Consider the following 15,116-nt stretch of genomic DNA (forward strand, 5'->3'; position numbering starts at 1 on the left):
AGAAATAATTTGCAATGTCTTATGTCTGTCTCTTATACACATCTAGATGTGTATAATATAGGAGTGATGTTTTGCCCTACCTGACGTGTAATCGTACTGAATACTCAGTACGTCCCCAAATAGGCCTACTAGCGAGAAAAAATCTCAGTAAGTAATTCGGGTGGGAATCGAACCCACGACCTCCAGGTATCTAGCCTGATGTCTTAACCACTAGACCACCGAGCTTGCGCTTGGTGACTATAGTGATGAATTCGATCCCCTAGTAGCAACGGGTACTGCAAGTGTTATTAGGATATGAGTTTGCGTCAGGAAATTTTCATAGGAGTGATGTTTTGTCCTACCTGACGTGTAATCGTACTGAATACTCAATACGTCCCCAAATACTAGCGAGAAAAAATCGCAAGTAATTCGGGTGGGAATCGAACCCACGACCTCCAGGTATCTAGCCTGATATCTTAACCACTAGACCACCGAGCTTGCGCTTGGTGACTAGTGATGAATTCGATCCCCTAGTAGCAGCAGGTACTGCAAGGTTTGCCCTACTGCAAGGTAGGGCAAAACATCACTCCTATGAACATTTCCTGACGCAAACTCATATCCTAATATACTATAATAATTATGTTCAGCAAATCACAACTTTTTTTCGCATTTAGCACATTTTTCTTCAATTTTTATTGCTATTAATATTATTATCAATTATTACTATCGTCATCATCATCATCATCATCATCATCATCATCATCATCATCATCATCATCATCATCATCATCATCATCATTGTTATTATTATTATTATTACTATTAGTAGTACAGTAGTATTATTAAACAAAACTTTAAAGAAACTTGCAAAAGGATAAAAACGAAACTGAACCACCAGTATCGCATTTCTATATCTTAAAGACCTGGCCTGAGATTTATGGATTTAAACATTTTTAAATCACGCCTATGTGTTCTATTAGGCCTATGTATAACGTGTACTGATGCATATTTACATCCTTTCGAAATATTCATTTTGAGTGATCCCAGAAAGAATTTGTATTGGCTCAATAACAAGCTTTAAAATTGTAACACTGTGTACAAGAATAATAATAATAATAATAATAATAATAATAATAATAATAATAATAATAATAATAATAATAATAATAATAATAATAATAATAATAATAATAATAATAATAATAATAATAATATCTTTTTGAATTGAATTGAATTATCGAATTCTCGATTCCAGTCCTTTGTTAAATTCTGCTTCTGTTGTTTGGGTATTTGTAATTTATACGTTTTGTATTTTTACTTACAAAATAAAATAAAAATATAGGCCTATGTATCGTATTTATGGGTTTCAGTCTGGAGTGAATTTGAATACTATGGGCTTAAATCAGGTGTAGTGACATTATTCGGAGGTGGGTTCAAGAGGGGAAGAGAAGCCGTTACATTCCTCCTACATTTAAATAAATAAAAGCATTGGTGGAGTTAACGCCTAACGGCAAGATATTTGTATTATAGGATGACCCCGCGGATGACCCTAAACTATTAGGAACTCATCTGGCAACCACAAGTTTATTTGGATAGGAAAATTAACATTTTTAAGTCCGACAACCTTGTGGCTTCGGACAACGGATGGTTCATGCTTTTCTGACAAAAAGTTTTCTCAGAACTCTAGCTGGTGCCGCCGCCCATTGGTAGTCATGTAATACCACCGGTAACAATAGACACTCATTGAGCACTATTACCCCCTGGTCTAATTGATTGCATCCACGTCAAACACAATGTGCTACCTCCCTCACTGCTGGGATAGTCATACAGATATATCTACGTGAGACTAATTTCACAGTGTCATTCACATCCTAAAATTTTGAATGGTCTCAGGGTTCGGAGTGTTAGCCTTATGTTAAAATATGGACGATTGTTATTTGGGTGTTTGGAAAAGTATTCTCGGATTAAAGGGGTCTCGGAATCAGAAGGGTCTCGAATTGGAAGGTGGACTGTACTTCAAAGTGACGTGAAGAGACAATAGATGTGACCAGTTTGCATAGGCGTAGATCCGGAGGGGGGGGGGGATATATCCCCCAATATTTGACAAGTGGGGGATGGTCCATTATATCATCCTCCCCCCTCCCAATATTTTGACTATGTATGGGATAAAATGGAGCTTTACACACTTCAAAAGACTGTCACTGAAATAATTTGCAATGTCATGCGCTTGCAAAAATGAAAATTAGCATAATGTATTAATGTTGATAACAACATTATTTTATAATAATAATAATATTTATTCGGCAAAGTAAAAAGTATACATACAATATTCTTGCCAGGAATAAGTAATAGGCATAAGCCCAAACAGTAAACTGCTCTTACTCCATCATCAAAAACAAATACAATGACAATACAATATAAATATACAAAAAGTAAATTCAAAATAAATTGATTTAACTATAACAAAATGAAAAACAGCGATAATTAATAGTTATTATTATTAATATTTTGAGATCAAGTGTTTTGTGAGCTGGGCTTTAAAGTCCGAAGTGGATGTACATTGTTTAATTTCATTAGGAAGTTGTTCCCATAATCTAGGAAAAATAACAAAAGATGAATTTAAAAATGTATTAGTCTTGGCTTTCCAATGTATTAATCGCCTTTCACTTGATCTCACAAGATTATTAAACGACAATGGACATTGGCCATGCATTATTTTAAAACCTAACGTTAGTCGATATACTTTAAAAATATCCTACATGCTTAAAATATTCAAAATCCTTAATCTATATAAATATGACGTGTCCCAATTTCCTTCCTTTCTGTACATAATTATTCTAGTTGCATTTTTTTTGTACCCTTTCTAATCTATAAATATTTGTAATTTCAGTAGGTGCCCACATGCAGCAACAGTACATCATAACCGGTAATATTAAAGTTTTATAAAGATTGAGCATAGCCATCCAAGACATTGCCTTACTACATCTTGAAACAAAACCAAGAAGTCTGCTTGCCTTATTACTAACATAATTCAAATGAGAATGACATAACTTATTGTTAATATAAACGCCAAGTAGTTAAATTCATGGACTCTTTCAGTTGTTTCAAAATTTATACTATAGTCCCATGTAAGATGCTCTTTACACCTAGATAAACTCATAGTTGCACGTTTAGGTGCATTTAGCGGCAGTTTGTTTACAATAGACTATTCAACAATCCTATTTAAATCACCCTGAAGCGTAATACAGTCGTCTATTCCATAAATAGGTCTTGAAATCGTATTGTCATCAGCGAATTGAAAAATTGAAGATGTACCATGTTCAAGGCCAATTACATACATTAAAAATAACAAAGGGGCAAGAACTGACCCTTGAGGAACTCACTGATATTACATTTAGAAGTTTCACCTCTATAGATGACTCTTTGTTTTCTATCTGAAAGAAACCCCTGAATCCATTTATTTAGTTTTGTTTATACCAATATTATTAAGCTTTTAAGTAAATGTTTATGTGGGACCTTATCAAAAGCAGATGAAAAATCTAAGAAAATTACATCTACTTGTCTACAATCTTTAGATTCTAAACTTTGAGCCCATGAATGAAATGCCTTTGTGAGTAACTATTCAGTACTATATGCATGTCTAAAACCAAACTGATTATCTGATAATAAATTATTGAACTCTAAGAAATTACTTATTCGTTTACATAAAAGTTATCTGGTACCAATCTAAGCTCTTCTTTCCTTAGATATTAGATGTGCTTGCAAAGCAAGCCAAATTTTCACACTGAAGGGTGTGTACGACATCAGAAATTTTATGTCAATTCCAAGAATTTTCAATCATCCCCCCAATGAAAAATACCTTTCTACACCACTGGCAGTTTGGTGCTCAAACTCGTAACCTTTCCACTTCTCTTGTCACTCTTCTGATCAGACGACAGAAACCTAAAAATATGCAACTACAGTTAACAATAAAACAATACATACACTGTGCATCATTCATTTGGTTGAATTCTCTTTATTCTACACAAGACAATCACAAATTGACAAAACCGAAATCCAAATAATACAGTATACTTTGCTGTTTCATGAATTTTTAACACTGCATCAAATTTTCTGCAAACTTTACACAAAGATCTATTGTATCGACAAATCAGAATTAAATTCATTGAAATTTGTTTTTGAGTTTGTTACATAATCTCAGATGCGATAGATGGTTCTGAGCAGAGCTGTAGTTTTTTTCATGGTTCCTTATATATCACTAATAGTGTATTACAATAATGAAGATCCCTCCTGATAGCTATAAACAGCTCCGTAAAATAGAATTCACATTTTATTCACTACTTAAGCCATCAAGGCCTGCTTGGTTTAGATTAGAAAGCTTCCTGTCAAGCACTGGTACCTGAAGAAGTTCCAGATTTGTTCCGCAGAATTAAAGATTTGTGGGCCTGCACAAATTATGTTTAATTATAATAATATATTTCATTATAAACAAACAATCAATCATCATTATCATTTATCAATGTTTTCTTACTGCTTAAAAGCATCAATGATAAAATAATACTATTATGACACTTAGACACATTTCAAAGAGATTTAACATCTGCTGACATGACACTAGTCAAGATCAAATCCTTCTTAAGGTCATGGAGTGATTTACATGAAAAATTATCTCACATTTACATCAGTTTTTATTGATACACTGAACATGAATATGACATGCATATATAATTTACCGATGAAGCTAATATACACTGCAATGGAATATTGGCCTAAGGCACCCTCAAAAATCCAAATGAAATTATAAGCATTTAAAATAGTTAAGTTTGAAAATAAGTACAACATGCTAGTCAACATTTGAAAATATGAATTGAAATTTATTGTCAATAATATTATCATTTGTTTTCTATCCCGCTTAGAAGCTTTTGGTACAGTGGAACCATATTGCTTCCAAAGAAATTAATATTTTATTCTTATTGTTTTTCATCCTCCTCTGAAGACATTAACAAAATAAACACAACAAAGGGAGCAACCAAATAGCTGATATTAAAATCCTGATAGAAAACAAACAAAACTTTTAAATATATTATTAGCAAACAAATAGCTGATATTAAAATCCTGATAGAAAACAAATAATACTTTTAAAAATATTACCTCACATTTTTTTAAAAATGTTTTTTTTTTAAAGCAAAAAATACATGACAAGTTTTTTGGGCTTTCCCAATGCTTATACTTTTGAGCATTGAATGCCTTCCAGTTAGCACGTTAGAATTATACATAACTACATCTATGCATATTATATATTTGGTTAAAAATAAACTGTAATAATAACCTGTATCATTTTTACCTGAAGTTCACTTATATTGATAAATATGAATTTAATTTTGCTATGGATAATCTTACAAAGAATTTTTATAAAATATATCACTTCTTTTCATAAGCCATTATTCATTAATTCATACATCAATAAAAATCGTTAATAGAGAAATTATTGGGTGGTTTCCTCATCCTTATATCTCAGTTGAAATAGCAACCAAATAGTTGATATTAAAATCATAATAATATTTTAAAAAATACCTCACATCTTTAAAAATATTTTTTTTTTAAAGCAATAAATACATGACTTAATTTTTTTTACCAGTTTTTAAGTTTATATACTTCAACATGATACCCATATATGATCAACGTTAAAGTTTATCAACACTGCACCCAATTAAAGAGAATGTCTTTAATTTTATTAACAGCACCATGAAAAATAAAAATATGCCACTTTTATTGTGTGAACCAAATTAATTTCGTTTGGAACGGTATGTATGCAGACTTTTTTTTATTTTATTATTTTTTTATTTATTTATTTAGGCACACAATACATGTGCCAAGGATTGTCAATAGCAAAAATATCACTGTCCTACTTGTAGGTGACAATCCCTTACACAATAGTATATTAACTATAGTAGAAAACATTTAAGCACAAGACCTTGTATGAATGCAATTACATTAACATGTAAATAAAGTGTGAAAAAAGTGAGATGGGGAAAAATCTGTTTCAGTGCTATTACGACAATAGGGAACAATTTGAATGATAACTAACGATATACTGTCCTCAACTGCACGGTACAAACATAGATCAGTTTCTACACAGCAAACTTTGTCTTGCCTTCGTTGTTTATGATGCAAATATGCTGAAAAATAAAAAAGAACATAGGGTAACTATTGCTGAAATGTGCAAGATTAACTGTAAAGAAAACAAATTGGATGAAAAGATAAAAATGGATGAAAATCAATCAATTTTCATTCCACATATTTTTCCATTAAAAACAATACAAAAGTTACAAATTGATGGAAAAGGGAAAACCATGGCAAGCAAGTTTTTCAACAGTGGGTCCAAGAAAAACAACAAAACAAAAAATAAATAAATAAATAAAATAAAAATAAATATATAAATAAAAAATAAATCTTAGAACTGTTTGAATTGGCCTTTGATTACTAATTTTCTTTGTTCCTTTATGTCTGTCTCTTATACACATCTAGATGTGTATAAGAGACAGATATTATATAATAGTCAAAAAAAAACCAAATAAAAACAAATAAATTAAACATAAGTAAAAAATATATAATAATAATAATAATAATGTATTTTACAATCACAAAATAACCTATTATTTTGACATCATAAGGCTGCAAGAAGTGTATTGCAAGCCTTAAGCTGCATTTACATCGGATCCGAACCGAAATTTGGGCTGCGTTTTGTGATCGGTAGCCCTTCTGGTCCGAAAATTTGGAATCCGTGTAAATGCATTTTTACTTGCACTGAGATATGCAGGTGGATAAAAGGTCCCGTAGTGTCATAAATACAAGAATATTAAATTTGAATGTACTCATTATAAGGCAGTCAATGAAGATCATACACGACTGGTTAGAATAAAAAAATGTTAGCAAGCAGACCTAAAGTTCACACTGCATAAGACTTTTGTACTTACATTCAAATCACGAAAATACTCATTGTAGTCCAAGGCATACCCTACCACAAATTTGTCTGGAACTTCAAATCCAATATCTGTTAAGAGAAAATTCATATTTGTTATTTATTTAAGTGTTTTGTTGCCCCTGGTCATTAGATCCACATGCGTAAGGGATACTGCCATATTGGCGCAGTACCAGGCAACCCCACAAGATACCCATTTACACTCCTGGGTGGAGAGAAGCAACAGAGGTAAAGTGCCTTGCTCAAGGACACAAGCAATGTGCACAGAAAGGGGTTGAAACCCCGACCTTGAGAAGCCAAACCATTCCCACTGTGACAAACCACTTCCACTTTCATACACTCAGGAACAAAATGATCTAATAGCAGCAAGCAAATACCTTCTAGAAGCTAACCCATCTCAAATTCATAATGTTTGCATGTTTTTATTAGGGAGTTTTCGATCTGTGCGACGACGCGAAGTTAGAACGGAATCACTCATGCGTAACAGTCCTACCGGGCGTCCTACGTTCTGTGCATAAGTTGACTTGGCCAAATTGCGCCCCAGAATCTACTCGACGAGGTGACCTTAATGTTATCGCATGCACAGATGATTTTTAGTGACATCATTACATTCTACGTCCTACTGTCGTCCAATCGAAAGCTCAATATTACTACTAAGTAGCTCCCTGATGTCAGCTGACAATGGGTATCATCACACACAGAAAAATACAATTATACCATTTTTACACTGCAAGCAAAACTCCGGGATTTTCCAATACCCGGACTAGAAACTCCAGAATAGTGGTTAGTGTGAATGGCAAAAAACATGACTGGTATTGCGAAAAACATTCCAGGTTCGAGGTGCGGGACACATTCAACGTTTAAGAACCCGGGTACACACCGGAGCCGCCAGTGCAAACAACACCGAATTCAATTCCGAACCAGATTTTCTCCAAAATTCGGATTCCTTTATGTAATCTAGTGATGTCAACAGAGGATGTAAACTTACATGCCGGTCTGTACTCGTTCTTGCCACGTTTCACCAACAAGCTACACACCTGTACGCTCTTTGGACTGTTCTCATTCACAACTTTCAACAGTTTATTCATTGTCCTACCAGTATCCACAATGTCCTAAAAAAAAAACAACCAAACAAGAGATACTTCATGATAACAATGTAAATTTACAAATTACAGTCTTTATCTTTTATATTTTTTATAGTCATATTTCATAAACATCGCACGGTCTTTTATATATTTGGGCCTCTATATTTACATACTGATTCTGATGTTCTGCTTTGGACTCCGTTGGAAATAACATTAGTCGATTTTTATGGGTCGTCCATGCATCCGTTCTCCGTTTCTTCTCCATTCTACTGGCAATTTTTATCTGATTTTTGTATGTCGTTGTTTTGTATATTGTTGTATTTGAATGGATGCTAAATAAATAAATTAAAAAATAAATGAGAAACAGTTTCACAGCCATGTTTCACTAAGAATGGCTGTAATTTTTTGGGACCTTAGCAACAATATCCAAGGGGCGGGGCTTAGCGGAATCGTCTATTAAGCCCAATTTAGGCAGCGTCTTATGACGCAGCCAGACGCGTTAAGTTGTTGAGTCCTGTCTGTGTGAGATGCTGAAGCGATAGGCCTGCATCAGGGACAGTTGCGTCGTAGGAAAATGTAATACTCTCACGACTACTTAAAGACTGTCCCAGAAAATGAATCGCATTGGGCTGCATTGTGCAATGCTGTCTGAGTTGGGCATTACAAGATTGAACTCTGTGATGCTCTAATAAACCGACTGCCATGTGACTAGGGAGTTGAATTGGATTGTTACAGGATTTTAATGACAGAAATCCCAATTACCAAGCTACAGCTTAACTCCCTTGACTAATTAATATCAACAATAATAAAGATTAAGAAACATAATCATCCCATTTGATAGACAGGAAATTTATAAAGAGAAATGAAAACAAACCTCAACAATCAAGACATTCTTTCCCGCCAGCGTACTTAATGTATCAATACCAATCACCCTGATATCTCCAGATGACTTATCATTCTGTCACAGCAAAAAAATAATCATGTGAATAACTGAAATGTAAATCTTATCAAATAAACTAATTTTATGATTTAAAAAATTAAAGACAGAGGTGCTATTAAGGGCACAATGAAATTCAATTTTGTCAGTAGAAAAATAGTAAAGTAGTGATAAAAATATCAGAATTAGAATTAATATATACTGTAAACATTTATGTATAAAAATATCATTTGGATACTAAGCTCTAAACATGATTTTGCTTTGTGTTTGTGCATGTCTCATAATGCAAAGCAGAAATGAACACATAAAATCTGACTTATTAAATAAACAAGGAAAGCTATTAAGTCAGCTTTATTGGTATATTTATGACTGTATTTTCATTGTATATCCGGGAGTACTTTAACACCTGATATTTCTGCCAATATTGCTAGTAATTTCCTGGCAAATTTTTTACCATAATGCAGACAGACAAAGGAAATACAGGGAAAATGAATTCAACAAAACTCATGATACCTCTGTGTAACCTTTCAATTTCTTCATATTTGACGTATAAAGTAAATAACAGCAGCACTTTTGAGACTAACAATATATCATTTATATAACAGCAGCACTTTTGAGAATAACAATATATAATTTATATTATATATTGTTAGTCTCAAAAGTGCTGCTGTTATTTACTTTATACTTTCTATACTGTACAGACTAACGTGGCTATACTTTTTATTCTTCATATTTGACTATTTTTGGTTATATTTTTGATATATTTTACTGTATGCACCAATTGTATTGTGAATTTTTAGAAAGACTAAGTAAAGAAGGAATAAATGAATGACAGGCTTGTAAAGACAAGAATATTAATTGAATATCTAATGAATAAAAACAAAGCTTGTGTACCTCATAGCTTTTCAAACGGATAAAATCCACCGACATACGAATTGATCTCTCTGAGTTGCGATTTAACGCCTTGATGTAGTCCAACAAATCAGCGCAGAACTTGTAGCCACCTTTCAGAACGCAAAGCACCACCAATTCGTCCTCGCCCATTTCTTTTACGATATTTCGTGCAAGACGTTCTGTCCTATGAATACAGTATTATCAGACGGTTTCAGTCAACACAAGAACTCAACTCTTGTTGATCAATTTTTAAATTCTATATCACAATAAGGGGAAAAATTTGGCTCTAAAAAAGACACCCCTTTATATTGGAAATAAAATTATGTTATCAACAGTATACATAAATATAAAATTATACAAATATGTATGCATTATTCTCCTCAAAAATACATAAATATAAAAAAATAAGAAACGAAAAGTAGATCTTCCCTCCTAGTTTTCTATAGTTACTGAAAGAATATGTTTTCTTGTCATATCTGGGCCTAGTGAAAGCAAAATTAGTGAGGTGGAAACAACATCATTAGGCCGACCAGCCCTCCATAAACTAACGTTAGAATACCGCACTTTCGGCGTAAAGAACAATTAAAACCTCATAAAAAAGGCAACTAATCCGTTTACCTATAATTGAATCCAAGGACACCAGTGTTAAACACTCAGTACTTATCCTTGATAATGTGTTAATCCAATTAATATAGTGAGATAACCTAACGTTAGAGGGTGGGTTGATCTAATGGTTTGTTTGTGAGCTTAGGTTCATTTAAAGTCCATTACATTTTGTTTCTTTTTCGATGTTGTCATACCTGTGCATTAAAGGTTGTCTCAATCTAAAAGTGTCACGCGACACATTTGCATGCATTTCAATACATCAGAAATAAGAACTGTATTTACTTGACAGAGAAAAAATGATGGACATTAGGCCATATAACAACAGATGCATGAAAAAAGGTTTGCTGGAAGGTGTGCACTGCAAAACCCTTGACTGTGGCCTGTTTTTGTTTTTGCTGCTCTTATTTGCTTTTTTTTATGTCTCTTTTCCAAATTTTTCTATTTTATTCAAAAAATAAATTAATATTGTATTTATATATGAGAGTTTTATATGTATTTCTGATGTCTTGATGTTTTATGTCTTGGGCATTTTTCCTTTGTTTGGACCTTGAGTCTGTGGAACCTGTCCTTTTGCTTCCTTTTTTTTATCTGTTTATGAGTTATAATAAATATATAAATGAATATAATAAAGAAAAATATATTGAAATAATAAATAAACAATAAATTGAATAAAGAAAAAGAAAAAATGCCATAATATATGCATGATGTCACAGTTGAATAATTTACCTGTCTGCAATGACACCATGGGGTATAAGCACACTTTCCAAATATGGCTCGTAGTGTTTAGGAACACAGAACATGTCCAAGTTGTAACCCTTGTACCCATCTGGTATCTGTGGAATTAAAATTCAACAAAATGCCTAAGGCTCTGTCCAAAATATCAAATTATTTTCTTTGACAAAAAACTGTTGTATGCCCATATATAGTCATGATATGCCTATATATGGTCATGATGTGATGTCATCATTACCATATTTAGGCATGTCACATGTTTTTGCCATTTTGAAAGTCTTGACAGGGCTAAAAGTAGAATACATGTATTTTTTGTTTTTTATTTTTTGTTGGAAAAACATAACAAATCAATTAACTGGCCTTGATAATTATTTTATAAATGAAATATCTGGAATATAAAATCTATTTATTCGTACTGTAATTATTCAGACGACTATCCGGCTAAATTGGGCAAGATCTCCCAGTCTGCCACTGCTTTCTTTTATTTCTTAGGTGAGGCTTTTTTTATTCCTTGTTTAGCATACAGATTTTTTAATGATCATCCGAGGAAGGCGGAATAAAAATCAAAATAAAATTTAGTTTTCTTACTTAGCACATAGTTTTGCCAGAAACATCCAGGCGGAGGAGAAAATAAAAATAAAATTTTATTGGTGAATGTAAAATGGGATTTTTAAATGCTTCAAATTAATATAATTAGGAAGAAATATACATATCTTATCTTTGGAGATTTCCAGGCAGCGGAGGGCGTAATAAAAATAAAGAAAAACTTTAATTTTTTTCTGAAATTTCCATTTTTTCCTGGCGGTGGGTGTGCTAATTGGCCAAAAATAAAATTTTATTTTTATTCGAAATCATTAATATTTGCGTTCGACGAGTTCGCTAAACAAGGTATAAGATAAACCTCAACCTTAACAGTAAGAAAAATACAAAACAGCAAACTTAATACTAAATGTTATTTTGAAACATCATATACTGAACACAAATCATACCATTATTGCATACATATTTTTCTGTATAATTATACCATATCTAGGCCCGGGTGCCCTCTCGTTAAAAAAATGATGGATCCACCCCCTGTGGAAACTTTCTGGGTATGGGTGACTAAATACGGCATGGGTTAAAACTGGGCATCCAACATTTATCACCCAAACTGTGGCAATTTCCTGGTATTAGAATGTAAACAACAGAGAGCCTCGACAAGATCATCAAAATCAATCAAAAAAGAGGTGATGAAACATTGGTTTTGTAAAAGCATGGTAAAAGAGGAAGAAGATGGAACCAATATTCAATAATAAAGAAGCATAACAAATCTTGTTTGACAAAGAAGCGTGGAATTCTATAAATGCCCATACTAAAAACCAATATTATTAGGCATAGAATAAGTGTAAGGTGTAAGGTAAGACTTTTTTTTACCTTGTTTATGCACTTGTCAATTGTAGTCCCGGCTCCCCTGGACCCGGCCCTAGCGGGGACTTAGCCGGGGATTACATGCATGTGAAAGTTCCAGCCACCTCCCTGCGATGCAGGGCATCGTTTTAACGTACATCCCCGGGTAAGTCCACACCACTTCCGCCGTAGCCCCGGTAAAATGCCCTGTTAATAAATGATTGGATGAAAAGACCTACTTGAAGGTCTAGCCTAGGTCTGAATCGGAGAAGCACGTGAGAGCTAGGCAGGAGCAAGGCCAAGGAGATGAGCTTGCTTGATGGAAGCACTACGCATGCGTATCACTAAGCAGATTTCCATGGAAGTTTGAAAAAATGCGAAAGAAAGGAGTGTACTGACAGATTGATCATAGAAAAAGGAAATAATTGATTGATTGATTTAACCGATTGACACTATTTAATTATTCAATATCAAAACAGAAATTAGGCCTAAATAAGAAAATGAATACATGTAGTCAGATTTCCTTGCTTTAGCTCAGGTACTGGCGTATTTTTGATGCAAACTAGGTCAAATTCACGGTTCACAAATTTTCCTTGGTCCTCGGCGTTGTGTGGTTGGAGGTTCAAATTTTATTATGAAATTTATACCGTGATCTATAAAAAATGAAACAGCACTAGGCACCCTGGGTATGCACAGTGGCGGTGCCAGCGGGGGAGCAGGGGGGCTTAAGCCCCCCAATCGGACAGGTCAAGCTCACCCGCCGGACAGAGCTCATCGGGCAGTCAGACCATAAAACATATCTCAACCCCTTCCTCCAGCTCGAGCCTATAAGCTCAAGTCCCCCTGTCGGACAACTTAATCCCCCAAGAAAATATATCCTAGAGCCGCCACTGGGTACGTCCTGGCACTACCGGGGACACAACTATGTGTACATCCTCGGCTCAGTCCCGGCTAGTGCCCCGCTATGTCCCCGGGGGCCCCCTAAATTGACAAGTGCATTAGAGAACCCGTCGACTGCAAATATTGATGATTTTGAATAAAAATAAAATTTAATTTTAGGCCAATTAGCGAACCCACTGCCAGGAAAAAATGGAAATTTCAGAAAAAAATAAAAGTTTTTTTTTCTTTTCATTACGCCCTCCACTGCCTTGAAATCTCCAAAGATAAGATGTATATTTATTCATAATTATATTAATTTGAAGCATTTAAACATCCTATTTTATATTCACCAAGAAAATTCTATTTTTATTTTCTCTGCCGTCTGGATTATTTTGGCAAAACTATTTGCTAAATAAGAAAACAAAGTTTCATTTATATTCCACCCACCTCCGATAATCTTTAAAAAAAATAAGTACGCGAAACAAGGAATAAAAAAGTTTCACCTACTTAGTAAAATCGAATTTGCCTAAAGGGTTGAAGTTCGCCTACTACTAATCAGGGTTGCCATTTGGCCCTTTTGACGGCCAGATTCCTCAAATCTGGCCGTATAAAAATTTGTCTGGCCGTAGCATTTGCAAAGTCACGGCCAAACTATATTTGGCCGAATTTTTGAAAAGTTTACATTTTTTTTCAATATAGACCTAATATAACGTAGACTTGTTTTGGATATTTTGTTTTTGTTAGCTTAAATTCTATATTTGATTCTAACCTTTTACCTTTGTTTTTACTTGCACTAAACACTTAATAATCTATGTTCCTCGGTTCAGCCGATTTGACGTACGAGAGTTTATTTAAAAGATGACATTTACTAATTTAAATTGTTCGGATGAAATATATTGTTTATCCTCGTTTAAGCTTTATGAAGACAATTCATTGCAAGTTTGTACCATATATTGTGTCTTTGTATATGTTCCATCTTATTAGTGGAGGTTCTATCTCTTTTGAATATAAATTAAATACTGTACTTTAATTAATTTATTATTGCCCACATGAATTGTATAGCCCTAGGTGCCGCAGTGTTCTTTATGTAGAGCGCCATATACAAATGCTCGATGTGATCATTCGGGTCGGATGGCACCTCCAATTTCAAGCAAGTTTTGCAGAGAGACTTCTTCAAAGTTACTGGAGTTAGGTTGCATATGAGAATGAAGAAGATAATTCTGATAGCAACATTGATTTATTGCTTTAAGTACTGCGACAATGACATTCAGAGGCGAATTTAAAAAGTTATAAAAAGTATTTATTAAAGTTTTCATAGGTTTGTTTTAACGCCAGTTTGTGTTACTTAACTATGTAACTTAATTCATTCGAATAAAGATAGCCACGGATTTGCCAATAACAGGTCCTTAAAATTTTTGCTATAGATCGACTACAATGTACATTAATATTTAATACTTTTAAATCAAATTTAGATCAATCTTAATATTGTGATATTAAATAGCAGATGTGGATTTAAGGGTGGTAAAAAAAAAAATAAATAAAAAAAAAAAAAAGAAAGAAAAATTGATCGCCCAAACGCATCAGGCTATTTTCGGGCGTTTAGAAAAGACAAACTTCCTCTAAGATGGTGTTATCT

At 33.5% G+C, this 15,116-nt stretch overlaps 1 protein-coding gene and 2 non-coding genes across 3 annotated transcripts in view; all 3 read right to left on the minus strand.

Annotated features, from left to right (window-relative positions):
• Positions 1–152: 152 nt before the first annotated feature.
• On the minus strand, positions 153–225 carry Trnas-aga. Its single transcript has one exon. It is a non-coding gene; the product is annotated as a tRNA-Ser (tRNA).
• A 179-nt stretch (positions 226–404) lies between these two features.
• On the minus strand, positions 405–477 carry Trnas-aga. The gene has a single exon. It is a non-coding gene; the product is annotated as a tRNA-Ser (tRNA).
• Positions 478–5,923: 5,446 nt separating this feature from the next.
• The window catches only part of LOC117106028 (hypoxanthine-guanine phosphoribosyltransferase-like), a 10,463-nt gene continuing 1,270 nt past the window's right edge, over positions 5,924–15,116 (minus strand). The window contains exons 2-7 of the mRNA XM_033247358.1: positions 11,210–11,316; positions 9,878–10,061; positions 8,921–9,004; positions 7,950–8,073; positions 6,957–7,033; positions 5,924–6,158 (exon numbers count right to left, since the gene is read on the minus strand). Of these exons, the coding sequence (XP_033103249.1) occupies positions 6,111–6,158; positions 6,957–7,033; positions 7,950–8,073; positions 8,921–9,004; positions 9,878–10,061; positions 11,210–11,316 (624 nt within the window). The 3' untranslated portion in view covers positions 5,924–6,110. The remainder of the gene's footprint in view (positions 6,159–6,956; positions 7,034–7,949; positions 8,074–8,920; positions 9,005–9,877; positions 10,062–11,209; positions 11,317–15,116) is intronic.

This window comes from Anneissia japonica, unplaced genomic scaffold, assembly GCF_011630105.1.
Source record: "Anneissia japonica isolate Jap-2015-1 unplaced genomic scaffold, ASM1163010v1 scaffold284860_len1800451_cov186, whole genome shotgun sequence".
Lineage (NCBI taxonomy): Eukaryota > Metazoa > Echinodermata > Crinoidea > Comatulida > Comatulidae > Anneissia > Anneissia japonica.